The 16,363-nt window shown below is 37.3% G+C and overlaps 1 protein-coding gene across 3 annotated transcripts in view; it reads left to right on the top strand.

The window, feature by feature from the left end:
• FGD6 (FYVE, RhoGEF and PH domain containing 6) overlaps positions 1-16,363 on the top strand; it is a 103,317-nt gene that overhangs the window by 59,508 nt on the left and 27,446 nt on the right. For all 3 annotated transcript variants that reach the window (XR_013998304.1, XM_081130259.1, XM_081130260.1), the window contains exons 6-8: positions 5,113-5,264; positions 7,155-7,311; positions 10,027-10,114. Coding sequence is in view for 2 of the 3 variants with exons in the window: in XM_081130259.1 (XP_080986385.1) it covers positions 5,113-5,264; positions 7,155-7,311; positions 10,027-10,114 (397 nt within the window). In the remaining variant the exon portion in view is untranslated. The remainder of the gene's footprint in view (positions 1-5,112; positions 5,265-7,154; positions 7,312-10,026; positions 10,115-16,363) is intronic.

Genomic DNA, 16,363 nt, shown 5'->3' with positions numbered 1-16,363 from the left:
CTTGTAGATCTTTAATGATGTTTATGTGTTCATTTAAATTAACCAAATCTCCTTTCATTAAACAAATGGCCTTCTATTGAGTACTCTCTATGTGGTTTTTCATCATGCTAATTATGTTTTATAAATTATCTATTTTAATTCTTCTAACAACCCTATCCAAATAGGAGTTATTTTTTACTTTTTAAATGAAGAAAGTAAGCTGACTGCCAAAAGTAATCCACTACTAAATGGCAAAGCCAGACTTTTAACTCTGATCTCTCAGCTCTTGTACTTAGTGGATTGTTCAGAATTTGATTAAACATTATTTCCTGCAATCTCTATCATTGCTGGATAGGGTATAGTATGTCTTTCAGTATAGTAGCTCGTTTTCAGAATTCTTTCCATGGACCCAGGAAACAAGAGAAACTCTAGTATTTCATCTTTTAAAGATGAGACTGAAGGTAGATATTTTGGTCATTTAGGCTATATTATGATGATTGCTTGTTAATGTTATTAAGGGAGTTGGAGACCTGAGATAAAGGATTGGTTTCAATCATGTTTTTTACAGTTTTGCATTGATGATAATGCACAATATCACTAGGTCTGAGCATAAAGAGGGGTAAAAATACTTTCATTGGGCAAATACTTTTATTTTAAAACAAAGTCAAATTGTTAATATGGGGACTTTCTCCCTCTACTTTTACTGCATAGTTTCACACTTATTTCTGCATATTTATCAAAGCTCTTTGACCTTAGCAGCTGCTTTGCTTTTGCTTAATATGAAGTGATTTTTAATGCCCTTCATGAAGTCAGGGAGCCCTGCAGAGCTCTCTGTCTGTCCATATGTCCATTGGGTCTTTGTAATTCATTGTATCCTAGCAGTGGTTAAGTAATGCCCTAAGGTCAGGAAGCCCAGTCAGGACAGCTGGTAATTAAGTCACTACTTCTCTTAGACCCTGGAGATACAAAGCCAGACCCAAGGAACAAGGCCATCTGTTTGGTGTGTCATTGCCTTAGATGTGCATGCTTGATTTTATTTGCATTGATTTTTTATTAGTTCTTAGCCAAGTATTCAGAGCTGGTAAAGCTAATGTGTTCATACCTCAAAGGAGTTGAGTTTTTAAAGTTGATCTGGTTCTAATTTGTAGGTTTTCTGGGAATTATTAAGAAAAACATTATGATATGCTTTATAATTCAGAAGCCCGTTTCTATTTCTAAAAATTCCAAATTGAACAAGCATTTGGTTGTTATACCCAGAAACTAGAGTGTGGGTGGTTTGGTGGGTTTTGTGTTAGAAGAATAGACTGAAGTTATGTAGTTGACATCAGTAAACTCTTGTCACCTAACAGTTTCACACTCTTAACTCCCATCACCCCTTTTATTTTAATTATGCAGACTTGTCAGTGTGAAAAAGTATATTCTGGATCTAATTTTTGATGTGCCAGTCCTGTGGTCTTGCATCCTCACTGATTTAGTCAAGGGAGTGTTGATGAATTTAGATTCTTCTGCCCCAGAATAGCTTAACTTCTGGCTCTTGTGTCATCACACTTTCCCAAATTATCCTGGATGTTAGCATTTAGAAAAATAACTAGACACATGTTGCAATCATCCTTTTTATTAAAAAAGAAAAGATGTTTCCCCTTTCAGTGGCACCAGTTCTAGAAATGGCTGAGGTTCATGAAGAGCTGAGAAGTTAAAAATTCTGTGTGTCATTCTTGTGTGAACATCTGGCACAGGGACCATAGCACATTGCTCTTAGGGGATGGTGGCCCAAGAAGTAAGGGAATGAGATTGGTGCCAGGGCTGCAGTGTGTAGTTATGAAGGCTGTGAGTTGCGAGTAGGGCCTTTGGTGTGAGTTGGGTTGGCCTGGAGTGAGGGGTGCCCTTTTCCATTTTTAAAAAGGCACCACGTAGGCCAGCGATTGCCCTGGTAGTACTTGCTTAGAATATGTAACTTTCTGTGTCTTAGGGATAATTTCTAATAGATAGCTGGATATAAATTCTCTAAATCCCTATAGTTGCAATTAAATGCCCTTTTTTTGCTCTTTTAATTATTAAATTTTTGTTCTTACATGCTACTCATAAATTTTAAAGAAAGATATCATGGACCATTAGTTCATCCAGAGCTGCCTACGCCATCCACTATAGTACTGGAAAAAAAACAAAGTGTGGCCTGGTAATGCGACAGGGGCCTGCAATTAGAGACATCCATCTCGCCGGTCAGGTCAGCCCAGTGTGGACTTGACTGGTCTCTGTTGAATGTTTCTTAAATAAACACGTTTCCTTTTTGGCAATGGTGGCAGACGTGTGGAATGCAGAGTCTGGCAAAAGCTGTGTCAAACGGGGCCCTTCAGCTACTTAGCAGCTAATGTCTACTGTCACTGTCGTGACGGAGGAAATACCTTCCAACTGGAAAATAAAAGTCACCCTGCTGCCAAGGGACAAACATATTCTACCAGAAAAAAGGCCAGTGCTTATTGTTTTGTTGAACAAGGAACCGGTGTCTCAATTATATTAATCGCTGCACTGGTTAAAAAAAAAATACTGTAGAAGATGTTCAACTGTTGTGCTTTGAATATGTTTACGGTTCTGCATATTCTATTGTTCTGCATGATGGAAATCTAATGACTTTCAAAAGTGTTAAGTAGCCCTGTTTTCTCTCAGTAAATGTGAGTACTGATAGAAGCAAGCTGTTGGGAGGTGGAATTTGGCTTATATCCATTTCGTTTCTGGAGATGTTTTGTGTCGTTTTCTGGATTGGAGTTTATACAACTTACGAATTCTTATTTTATAATACAGTAATTAGTTGTAAAAAATCATTCTTTCGTTATTTTAAGTGGATGGCTCCTTTGGGTTAATGTGATCATTGGGCAGATAAAGTTAGTCTCAGGTACTATAGTAGAAGTTAAGAGTTTTTTAAACATTTGTTGAGCAAAAGAGGACTTGACTTGTCTAAAATAGCCACACCTTAGGAAAGGAGCCCTTTCATGTATTTTTAAATTACATATGAGGCTTTTGTCCTACAAGAAGCATAAGAAATACTTAGGGCTAGTGTCTGTATGTTGGGGGCAGGTGTTGAAGGGCTGGGGAGAAATCTGTATCTTTTTTGGTTTATTGATTGGCCCAGTGAATCGCTGAAGGGAAAGCAGTTTGGAAATAAAGGTAAAGGAAGATAAAGCTTGGTGGAGAGTCTGTTTTACTCAACCATTGCTTTAAGGTTTTAATCAAACCTACTGTTTCTTAAGCAGGAACCGTAATTGTTTCTGAGTCCTCAAGATTAAGAAACAGATTGCGCTATATTTTACTTATATCTTGAGGCCTACCCTCCTGGGATAGTGAGATCTAGGCTGGTTGTAGTCTCTTACCCCACCCTTTCCAAGTCCTCGAAATGGTACGGTAGGGTGGGGTGGACGTGTCTTAAAACAGGGTATAAATAGTCTTCTGGGGAAAAATTGATGAAAAAGAATATGTGAAGATAATTTTTTTCTTTTTTCTTTTCTTTTCTTTTTTTTTTTTTTGGTAAAAAGTGTAAATCTTGGTGAATTAATGGGGAGGTTGAATAGAGGGAGGTGAGAGTTGCATGTCTAGAGTTAAAATGTTTTGTTGATTCTGTATACCAAACTTCTGTATACCAAACACAGTGTAAAAAGCTTTAGGTGCAATATCTAATTAAAGTTTAATGACCAATTTAACGGATTAGAGGGAGAAATGGCTAAAAGGGGTCAAAAGGTAAAAAGAACAAATAAATAAATATGGTACATTAATGAGCAACACCAGAAAATAGCTTACTATTATCTAGTAATTTGTGAACTCCCCCAAAAAAAATCTTTCAAAGAAAAATAATAACCTTCATTTGGATGTAAACTGTATATATACTGAAACTAAACAACAGTCACAATAATGCCAGACTCCAAATTCTAAAAGTTATCTGCTAGATAATATACAGTTTATACCTAGATGAAGTATTCCTCAATTTAACAAATTATCATCTTAACTATGACAGAATTTAGAAGGTGAAAAAAAAAGATTTTCCTGAGACAGCTCTCAGAAAATTTCATCTGTATCTCAGTAGCTGGAATGAGCTGGGTCACGTGGCCATCTCTAGCTGGACAGGGATCTGCAGATAAGCACTTTGTAGCTGGGCATATTGTCCTTGCCTCCCTGAAAAACAAACAAACAAAAGCAACCTAGAAAGAACATGACATTAATTGTTAAGAGACTGTCACTGGTTTTCTTCAGAAACTTTATTTTTTCTGCCTCAACCATACTTAGATTTCCCTTTTATATACTGTTCTGGACAGTTTAATTTTTTTTTTAACCAACAAATGAAAAATGAAACCTTTCTGGCTCTCCCTCCTGGGAGCCCTGGGAGCCCACGCCTTTCCTCCTGGCCCCACCTCACCATTAGCTTTCTCACTCCCAAGCTCCAAGGGCCCTTCCTTTACCTCTGTAACTTGTTTCCTAAGCCATCTTTTAAATTACTTCTTCCACCTCTATAATTTACCAAGTAAATGTTCTCTTACAGTTGGAAATAAATTTGGTACAGAGGAAATACACTGTTATTTGGCTCTATTTTTAATAATGAAAAAGATTTGGAAAGTGAGACTAGCTCAAGGAAGCACAGTCAGCTAGGAGCGAGGGCTTGGACCCCGCCTTCTCTGATTAGCAAGTGCGCCACCTTCCATGGGCCTCACCTACAACGTTCCAGTTGTTGGGAAATGATTACTGAAAATAGACAAAGGGATTCCTCCAGAATAAAATTAGTTAAGATTTCCTGGAGGCTTTTAAAATAAATAGATTATGCTCATATTGCAGTATTGGAATAAGTTTAGACTACTTAGAGTTGCAATACAATTTCTAGACCGGCATTTAGTATAATTGCTAAATTTGGAGATCAAACAAAAAGATTTAAGAGCAGTAATATCTATCCCAGTCACTTTGTATTTAAAAAAAATTGTTTTCTGCCTAAGTAAGTGGGATAGAAGGAAGTGGTACTTTTCAACTTTTAATTCTACAAGGGGAACACAGTTTTGCAATTTATGTTGTTTTAGGGTATACAGTGACTAGGGGAAAAAGTTTTTTTTATCAGGTTATATGTGTATTATATTGTTTTTCTCCTGTGAACTGTAATAGGATTTCCGGGATGCTGTAGCCCATGCTTCCAGACAACTTGGGAAACCAGTGATTGAGGACCGGACCCTAAATCAGATCCTGTACTACTTGCCTCAACTGTACGAGCTCAACCGGGATCTCCTGAAGGAACTGGAGGAAAGAATGTCGAACTGGTAAAAATGGACTTACCAGCTTTCCTAGGGTTTCCAATTTTAGATGAAGCCAGCCCATAATCAGCCAATTTAACGTTCTATAGGTGACCTTTGATAATCAACATTTTTGAGCTTGGGAGAGTTTAGTTTAGTTGATATTTTCACATTGGAAAACATTTTTTAATGTTTTATCTGTCTTTTCTGGAGCTTCAAGTCATGAAACTTCCTTTGCATCTTGGAAAAGAGGCCATTCACTGAGATAAATCGATGATTTGTTTGGTTGGTTTAGAAAATTTACATGTGTCTGACTTCATTGTAGATGCTATAGATTTCAGAACAGGTAAAGGATACCATAAAGTCAACAGCTTCCATTGGGTGTAGAAATTTTGGTGACAGCATTGGAAGTGTGTACAAAGTTTGGTTGAAGGGACTGAATTTATTGTTGAAGTCCATAGGGAACCCTAAATGATTTGAATAACAAAACAGTATCACGTACTTGCATGATCACAGTTTCCCTCTAAGCCCTCTTTATATGTAATCCAGAAAAATACCACTGCTTGTTTTGGAAATATGCCTCTGCTTGTTGGGAAAATATGCTAGATAAGCAATTAATACTTAGCTGTAGTTTAAGTATAAAGTTACACAGAGAATGGCTAGGGAATGACTAAAAGGTAGTTTTTTTAAAGTCATAGTAGAAAGAAAGTGTATTTAAAGAGCTCCTGTACATCATCATTCTTATAAAAATTATCTTAAAAGTAACCTGAAATGACTTAAGATTTGCATATTTATGCAAGCAAGTGGAGGCTTAAATATCTTTTTTGCTTGTACTAAAGTTTTCTCGAGTTTAGATCTATAGATGTTCTATGTTAAAATATTAAGCATTCCTAAGGGACAGACAACTTAAGGGAATAGCAAAAGCTATACTTATTACTAACAAAATTTTTCTAATCCTTGGATATTTTCTAGTTATTAATATTTTTCTTTTAGGGTTTTTTGAATCAAGACATATTCTTTGGTGTTAGTAGACTTTCTGAAATAACATTTTTTTTTATACTGGCTTTTAATAACAATTGATAAAATCTTTCATTTCTGTGTTCACGTTTTGAATACCTACTGTGTGCTCGTCAGCACTCTGAGCATGCTAGGCATATCACAGTACACAAAACATGCAAGCCTGTTGCTCTCATGGAGCAAACATTTTAGCGGGGGAAGCACCAAACATACAAAAAAGTGTGTTAGATAGAAGCAGTTTCTGATTTGCATATATGTAAAATAGGATCAGATGTTAGTGGATAAAGATTGGGTGGCCAAGGAAGGTCCTCTTTCTTAGAGGCAAAGCATTGAAACTGACATCTGAACAAAAAGGAAGGACCAGCCTGGGTTCCAGGCATGTGGAACCATTAGTAAGTTTTGAAAGTGGTTATGGATTCTCTATGTTAAAAGAATATGAAGAAGGCCAGTGTGATTGGAGAGTAATGAGAAAGAGGAAGAAAAGGGTAAGATGGGTCAGAAAAGTAGGAACAGTGGCACCTGTGGGGCTTTGTAAGCCCAGATAAGGAGTTTGTTTTTCTGTTAAGAGCCAAGGAGGCCAGTGGAAGTCACATGATATTATATATGATCTGATGCAATACGATATATGATATGATTATGATATGATATGATATGATATATGTTTTTAGACTCTGGCTGCATGCAAAAACAGGATGATAGAAGCAGGGAGACTGTCTTGCTGGCAGAGCCCAGACAAGATGTGATGGTGGCAATGGAAATGGTAAAGAGTAGACATTTGGGGATATGTCTCACAAGAAGAGAAATAAGCTAATAAGCTTGAATATGGGACTCTGTTCATTGGATATGTTTTGGATACATTAAAGACTTATTATATTTTGTGTATCTCTTCTCTATCTTTAGGACAGAACAACAAAGAATTGCTGATATCTTTGTAAAGAAGGGACCATATCTAAAAATGTATTCCACATACATCAAAGAATTTGATAAGAATATAGCTTTGCTGGATGAGCAGTGCAAGAAAAACCCAGGTTTTGCTGCTGTCGTTAGAGAATTTGAGGTATTTTTGCTACCATCTAATGTTGAGCTTTTGTCTGTTTGCTTTTAAAGTTCTAATAATTTGCAGTCATTGAAAATAAACCTTGCAAACAAAAGGATATTAAAATATAATCCCTTCAAAATCAAAGAGGGAGTTGAACAAATTCAATAGTGAGAACTCAAACAGTGTCTACAAGATTTAATTTTGGAAATCCATTATTGCACATTGGAATATTTTAATGAGTCTCTTTTTGTGTGTGGTAAAATACACATAAAATGAAACTGAACCATCTTAACTATTTTTAAGTGTGACTGCAGTAGTGTTAAGTACATTCACTTTGTTATGCGACCAACATCCAGAACTGTTTTCATCCTGCAAAACTGAAGCTATAGCCATTAAACAACAACCTACTCCCCATTCTCTGCATCCTCCAGCCTCTGGCATCCACCACTCTCCTTTCTGTCTCTATGAATTTCACTACTCTAAGGAACATTTCTTTTTTTAAAAAAATATATCTTTATTGATTTCAGAGAGCGATAGAAACATCAATGATGAGAGTCAGTGATCGGCTGCCTCCTGCACACCCCCTGGGGGTGGAGCCTGGAACCCAGGCATGTGCCCTGATTGGGAATCGAACCGGGATCTCTTGGATCCTAGGTCAGTGCTCAACCACTGAGCCATGCCCGTCCGGGCACATTGCATATTTTTAACTCAACCTTTCCCTTTATTCTTCTAACAACTAATTTATAATCATGTATGGAAAATATAATTTGATTATATTTAGATAAGTAAATAACATAGTTTTAGTGTCAACTTTTAAGAAAAATGAATAACATGTTTATTGCCAAAGCTTTGTGTTTTGACTCAAAGCTGTAAGGGTACAATCCTGATTTGATTTGTTATAAAATGATATAATGTATCTTTTTAAAAAATTAATTTTTAACTAAAATTTTTCTTACGTTTCCTCCCCCAATTTTGTGTAAAATTACTGAATACTTTAGTGATTATTTCTCTACTTTGAAACTAAAAATTTTAGTGAATTCCAGTCACACAAAACTAGAAGAGTTTTAGCTGTATTAAGATATTGCCGATTTCTCCCTGGCTGGTAGCTCAGTTGGTTGGAGCATTGTCCCAATACACTAAGGTTTTGGGTTCGATCCCTGGTCAAGGCTCATACAAGAATCAACCAGTGGCTGCATAGGTAAGTGGGACAACAGATTGATGTTCCCCACCCCTCTTTCTCTCTGAAATCATTAATAAAATAAAATACAGGGAACTCCTTAGGGGGAAAAAACAAAAAGATATTGCTGATTTCTAATTTGTGCAAGCGAATAACCAGGTCGTGTTAATTTTTAGTCTGTAAAATAGTTACCTAAAACGGTTTAACCAGAAGCAACTCAAACGAAACTAACCATTCCCTTTTCTTTCTCACTTCTAATTTACTGTGCAGGTTTCAAACAGCATTGTAAGGAAATATGATTTTTTTAAAAAACAAGGTTGTGTAGAAATAAATTTAATTTATTTTAAATTAATAGCATGTGTTTTTTTGAAAAAAAAAGACAAATAATTAAACTTTAAAATTGTTCATAGTCTCTTTTTCTCTCTCTCTTTTTTTTAATATCTCTGCTGATGTCTTCATGCTATTAAGAAAGGAAATGTGATGTACATAATTATAGAACTGATAATTGACCCAGATTTTCATCAGGTCCAGTGAGTTCTCTTGCCTTGGCAGCAAAAGAAACAAGACAGGCGAGTTAGCTGTCTTGGTTAATGATACTTGCATGATAGATGCTTTCTTAACATGCATTATCATTATAATTTCGTAATTATTTTGTGTACTAGACCCTGGAGGTGCATATTTAGAAAATAATAAAACAGTCTCAACAGATCTGAAAAAACTCTTCCCCGCCCACCTGAACTGTGTAAGAAGCGCAGAATATCTTTGGATGAGGGACGTTTCACTTGGCCATTTTGATGCCACCTCACAGTAAATACCTGTGTTGGAGAATGGGGTGGGGCTTAGGAATGGGCAGAAGTGTGTGTTGTACAACCAAGAAGAGCTTTAAAGGCAGAATCAAATGTCCTTGTGGTCAAGTCAGAATGGTTCTGGATCAAATGGTTTTATATCCACCATGATTTGGGGGCTGTCTCTTATAGCCAGTCATCTGAGAGTTTTACATCCTGCAGATTTATTAGAGAAAGGATGCTTACTTAGCAAGGCTGCTTTTCAGGTTATCTTTAATTTCTGCAACTCTCTCCACCACCCATTGTTATGATGAGTATATTGATAGGCTCTATTACTTGAATCCAATTCCCAGTAGTTTTATTTCTGCCACCTTACTTTGGGGGCCATGCATTTTCTTCTTGGTCTAGGGGTTTATGTTTATGAATACATTGGCAAATTCTCTTCTAAGTGGCAGCTGCTGAGTAGGATGGGCTCTAATTGGCCTAGAATGCAGACTGCGGCTACCACCCTCTGTGAGAGGGGTATGAACCAGTTTTCTTTATGAGTCAGTGATTTGAGAGACTTATTTATGGGAGAGTGTGGGCTACATGGTAAATTGGTTATGGATTCACTCTCAGCATCACAGATGCCTTAAAATGAAGGCAGTTTCTCCATGAATTCCCTTTCAGAGCAGCTGGCTATTTAAAAACTGGCTTCATTTGCACCTGAATCTGGATACCCCTCTTTTTCGAAAAGTGCTGGTGTTTACATTGGATGCCTTTTCCTTTCAGATGAGCCCACGCTGTGCTAATCTGGCCCTCAAGCACTACCTGCTCAAGCCAGTTCAGAGGATCCCCCAGTACAGACTGCTGTTAACAGGTGGGCATCTCTGGCAGTTTACTTGTCTTTTTCTATCACTCCTTTACCTAATTGATGGATTTATAGATTGCTTAGAACCCTGCATATACATTGCCTGAATCTAAGTTCTTTTAGTTGTTTGTGTTCCCTGTGTACATTCTCTGCTTTGGGCATTTATACATCTTAATACCTTTTGCTCAGAACTTCCTTTACCATCCCAACCCCACAACCCTGTATCATGTTACCTGATTAATATTATTATTAACTCCAAGAAGGTACTTTCCCAGCCATGCAACATTGAGATTTAGAGGATCACTCCTATATACAGGATGTCCTGGAAAAATGTATGCACACTTTAACAGCTGATTCTATTACAGTTTGGAAATGAAATGTATTTTAATAAATACTGCCTTTATAATTATTCAAAGTGTGTATACATTTGTGGGGACACCCTGTATATGTTTATCAACTATCATGGCCTTAGGAACCTCAGTGGGTTGTTATAAGGATTGATTAATGAGCTGTGTGCTTAGAATCTTGGTTTGGCCATAGTGTATTCTAAATAAGCACTAGCTGCTACTAGTACTTAGTAGCGAAGTGTCCACATTGCCATCAGCATCATTATCGTCATCCTATGTCTGGTCTTTGTTGTCTGTATCTTCTACTCAGTTGTGAACTTCAGGATTACAGGGTTGTGTCTGTCTGATTTCCACTCGAATAGTAAAAAGGAAAAAAAAGAAAATTCTTCAAAATGATTTGCATGAAAGCACATGTTGTGCTCAGGATTTTATATTCATTGACTGTTAAAATCTTCATCATAACCATGAATATATCACAATATATTATTTACATAGATAACATAACAGGCCTTCAGAGGTTAAGTGGTTTGGTATCACAAATAAAGCTAGTGTAGTCTCAGTACCAAGCATAGTATCCAACACATATACTACTCGGTCCTCTGGAGTATTTGCTGAAATGTATTAGATGTGCAGTGACTTAATATATACATAAATAATGTGCCTTAAAAATTGGATCCAAATTGGTAAGTACACTGAAATGCTACCACAGCTCTAAATTCAGTCTATTGTAATTTTTGTTGTTGTTTTTCTTTTTTTTTCCTTTCCTCTTTTTTTTTTTTAATGGTTTTATCTTTTGTCATTTTATGTAAATAGATTTCGAGGTTCTTGGTTCCTATCAGCGTTCTTAAGAAATCGCCTGTCTGCTTTTATCCTTAATCTGATCTTTCTCTTCAACAAACCAAGGGCTGTACAGTAGGTGAATCCTGGAAAGCTAGGATTTTCCAATTTCCCTTTAGGCAAAGGCTTTCTGCCTTCCAAGCTTGCCTAGTGAAGAAAACTGCTGATAAGGAAGGCCTGCCTTTCAGCCTTAGGACTTGCTACCTTGGATGTTTCTGCTTAATTTGAATTTCTAACTGTGAATTACGCTCTAGATTTTTCCCAGGAATGACATAAGGCAAACTAAATAACTTGAGGATATCCTGTCCATCTGTACTTTTCTTTCCTCTGCTTTTGGACGAGATTTAGAATACACAGGATAAAAGGAAGTCCCCATGCATGTGTTGTGTTTTTGCTAGATAAATTCTGTGCTGTGTCCTCAATGAGTTATTGAATGGCGTAGGCCATTTCTACAGCTGTCCAGTGAAGTACTGTTTTTAGTGGCATAGGATAACAGTGGTTTTAAAAGCTATGATTTGCAAGAAGGACAGAGCAAGGTAATGAAATTTTCATGTAAAGTATTTCTTTCCCACATTCTAACTGATTTAAGTAAAAAAGTTACACATTATTTAACTTAGGTTTCATGCTGTTTGATTTTAATTAATGGTGAAATAGCAAAAGCAAGTTTAAAAATCTTCTTTAAGAGAATAAATGTTATTTGTTTTATAACCAATATAATGTGACCTTGGGGTTAGTTTTGTGCTGTCTCTTGTTTAATCTTAAAACTGTTTGTTTCCCTTTTCCTTACATTGGCAAATCGTCATTATTTAAATGATGTACAATACCTTATGTATAGTAAACCCTCAGCAATTGTGGATTTATTGAAAGGTAAAGGTGATAAATGGCTTGTTCAGGGTCAGTAAGTCAAGACTAAAGTTAAAGAAAGAACATAGACTTTGTAAAGCAATAACGTAGATTTCATATTCTTCGTCCTATGCCTTTTCTTCCATTGATTCAAATTCTTCTCCTCCACCAAGCCTGACCTGGAGTCCTCTGTTCCCTTTGAAGCCATCACTGATTACTCCAGTTCTCCTTGACCCTTAGTATCAGTGCAATGTTATTTAGTAAATATATAGTTGATGCCTTGTGAATTTGGTGATATTCATACAATTTGAATATTGATTTATTAATTTAATTCTAAACTTTTTGAGGTCAAGGAATGAATCTTTTCCTAATAATTTAGTGCACCCCAATATATCTGCTTCAGTTTTAGATATCTTAGAAGCTGTTCAGGAAATAATTTTCGTTGGTTTTAAACTGGGTTTAAAGCATCCCTTTAATCAAAATATCTTTAGTCTAAAGGACAACACTGAGATAGAGAATTTCAGAGTTCTCTTCTAAATGAAAGACACACCCAGAGAGGTGAAATGTCCTGCCTGAGGCAACACAAATAGTTTGAGTTGAAGCACCTATGATCATATAATCCTAGGAAACATAGGGGTTGGTACTAAGGGTTTGTTTAATTTTTATTTAAAATTCTGAGTTTTAGTACTCACCTTTTGTGATATTCTAATTGCTCCCAACTTTTGCACAATATTTCTGCTACCAAAGTGCACTTGTCTATGCACTTAGATTTTTAGAAATTGAATTTTAAGTCTAAAGTTTGTATCTATTTAAACACGTTAATTAACTGGATCCTCTTCTTTGGATAAATAAACATCAATGATTTAATCTTCGGAACAACCTAGTGAGGTAAGTACTTTTATTTCCATTTTAGAATTTGGAGTAATTCCAAGTGCACAGAATATACTGGAACAGAGAGGAGGAGTATGACTATATGAGGCACCCCCTTACAACTTTGGTTTATTAATGAGTTTAAGGCAGAGAAGGGGAAGGATTCCTGCCTGACTCAGTGTAAGTAGAGTTGTGCCTGCTTGGTTTCTTGGGAGGGGAAGATTGAGAAATACAGAGATGAAGCAGATAAGATAGGGTAGTTGCTTTTGGAATCTTTCTTAGAAAAAGGTGAGTGGAATTTCCCACACACAGCAGTCCTACCCATACAATTAAAACAACCATCCTATTGTCTCGTATGTCTTCCTCAGGACATAATATGGGTTTTATTATTGGGTGTTTTCCTTAGGCTACCTATTTCTTCATTGTAGTAAAAACTTCCAACTAAGTTCTTGGTAGTATTTTTAAAGTCAACTCAAAATAGGACCAAAGAAAAAGCCTGTGTTGTATAATGGAATGCTTCAGATTAGAATTATAAAAACAACAAAAAAAGCAGAAAAACTTAATAAATTTTACCTTTATATTGTCTGGTCAAGGCCACTTGATCTAGCCAGATCTTTAAAATGTGTGGGGCCCAAAACCTATTTGGAGTTAAGAGAAATGGGAATCCTAGGGCAACAGTGAGGAAACAATGAAAGAAAGTAGACACTGTTATAGGAGCAGCACTAATTTTTGACCAGTGCTTATTTCCTTCTTCCTCGTCGTCTCTTCATGGTAAGGACTGTCTTTATTAATCTAATTTAGTGTCTGGCATAGAGTCTGGCACTTTAACAGAGACACAATAAATCAAAAGGCTTAGGGAAACATTCTTCCTGTTTATAAGGCTGAGAATCCCTATTCAGTGGTGCCAACAAATGTTTGATGGATAGATGGATGGATGAATGAATGAATTGCTTTTAAGAATAAAAACAGTCTTCTAGTTACTGAGGCACAAAGTTATGGAAAGGACTCTGAAGTACTTCCCTTTTCTCATCTTTCCTCCCTCGTAGGATCTGCTGACCAGTTTTCGCCTGCCTCTGCTTCCTGCTCTTTCCATTTCCTTTGTGCTCCAGGCCAGGCCTTTCTGAACTCATGCCAGATTGTGGAAATATCTTCCTAATGGTCATGCTACCTCTTATCACTACCCCAGGTAGCCTGACTCATCATCACTTCATTTCTCTTTCAAGGACACCAGATGCGTGGTTCCCCCCCTCCCCCCGACACCAAGCAATTCTCTGTTAATACCAGCTAGGTATCCTACAATTTATATATTTTTTTAATTTAAAATTTTTTAAAAAAATGTCTTTTTCTATTTCAGAGAGAGGAAGGGAGCGGGAGAGAGAGAGAGAGAAACATCAATGATGAGAAAGTCATTGATCAGCTGCCTCCTGCACACCCCCTTCTGGGGACTGAGCCTGCACCCCGGGCATGTGCCCTGACAGGAATCAAACCGCAATCTCCTGGATCCTAGGTCACTGCTCAGCCACTGAGCCATGCCAGCTGGGCTAGGTGTCCTACAATTTAATTCAATTCTGACACTATCTACCTGAAGATAGTGTCAGATCCTACAGATCTAGGGCTCAATCCCACAAGACTGTCCCTTCCCCCAAACTTCAGATGCCATTTGCACCTTCCAGGTTGTCAGCTGAATTTGTAACTAACTATAAATCTGGATTCCCATGACCCCCTCCTTGGGTTTGATAATTTGCTATAATGGCTCACAGAACTCAGGGAAACTTTATGTTTACCAGTTTGTTATAAAAGCATACGATAAAGGATACAGATGAAAATCCAGATGGAAGAGATACATAGGGAGGGTATCTGGGAAGGGTCACAGAACTTCCATGCTCTCTGGGCATGCCACTCTCCTAGCACCTCCTCGTGTTCAGCAACCTGGAAGCTTACCAAACCTTGTATTTTGGGATTTTTATGGAGGCTTTATCATGTAGACATGATCTATTAACTCCGCTTCTGCCCCCTCTCCTCTTCCTGTAGGATAGAGAGTGGGGCTGAAAGTTCCAAACTGCTAATCATGGCTTGATCCTTCTGGACCAGCTTCATCTAGAAGCTATTCAACATCCCATCAAGAGTCACCTCATTCGATCAAAAGACACTCCTATCACCTAGGAAAGTTCAAGGGATTTAGGAGCTCTGCGTCAGAAATAGGGTCAAAGACCTATTATTAGAAAAAAAGGTGCTCCCACTCGAGCCAGTTTGGCTCGGTAGTTAGAGTGTTGGCCCTGGGACGGAACGGTCCTGGGTTTGATTCCGGCCAAGGGCATGTGCCTTGGTTACAGGCTCGATCCAGGCCAAGTGTTGATTGGGGTGCTCGTGGGAGGAACCAGTCTCTCTCACATTGTTATTTCTCTCTCTATCTCTCTCTTCCCCTTCTCTTTCTCTGAAAAGCAATGGAAAATATATTCTCAGGTGAGGATTAAAACAAATAAAAAATAAAGAAAGAAATTTCAAAAAAAAAAAAAAAAGGTGCTCCCAGTGCTCTTACCACTTATAAAATTGAGAGGCTTTTAGGAGCTTTATGTCAGGAACAGGGAGCAGAGATCAATATATACATATTATTTGGCAGACATACTTTTATTCTGCTTATTAGGAAAGTTGAAAACATTCTTATCCTACCATAATGGTGAATACATGTCATGCATTTGTCCTGACCCATAGAATGTACAATACCAGGAGTGAACCCTAATGCAAACTATGGATTTTGGTGATTATGATGTGTCAGTATAGGATCATCCATTGTAACAAATCTACCACTCTAGTGGGGGATGTTGATGGTGGGGTAGGCTCTGCATGTGCCAGGGCAGGAGGTATATGGGGAATCTCTGCCTTTCAATTTTGCTGTGAACGTAAAACTGCTATAAAAATAAGTCCCTATTTTAGAATAGAAAAATCAAAAAACTTAACTTATCCATAGTATAAAGGCTACAGTTTATAGCCTCAAATTGCCCAAACTTTATTTTCCTTTGCTCTAGTAGCTTTTTTAGTCTCTGCTGAAACCTGTCTTTCAAGACCAGATTCTCTCCTTCGTTAATCAGTCACTGACTCACTGAACAAATATTTATTTATAGGGGCTGGCCCTGAGCCAGACACCTGTATACACTGGAAAGTACACAGTGGTGATCCCTGTCCTCATGGAGCTTACAGTACTCCTCTTCCGGGCCACGCTCAACCTTTCAGGCTCCCACCAAGCACTTCCTCTTTTCATTTCCTAAAAATTATATTGATCTTGTCACTTGTTTGAGTGAGTATATTTTGAGGATTTATTTTTGTAAGCGTTACTTTTTTTCTTTGAAGGCATCTTTTGTGC

This window comes from Miniopterus schreibersii (assembly GCF_964146895.1).
Source record: "Miniopterus schreibersii genome assembly, chromosome: 2".
NCBI classification, from domain to species: Eukaryota; Metazoa; Chordata; class Mammalia; order Chiroptera; family Miniopteridae; genus Miniopterus; species Miniopterus schreibersii.
The sequence above is the reverse complement of the archived record's forward strand: the minus strand, read 5'-3'. Positions and strand labels throughout refer to the sequence as shown.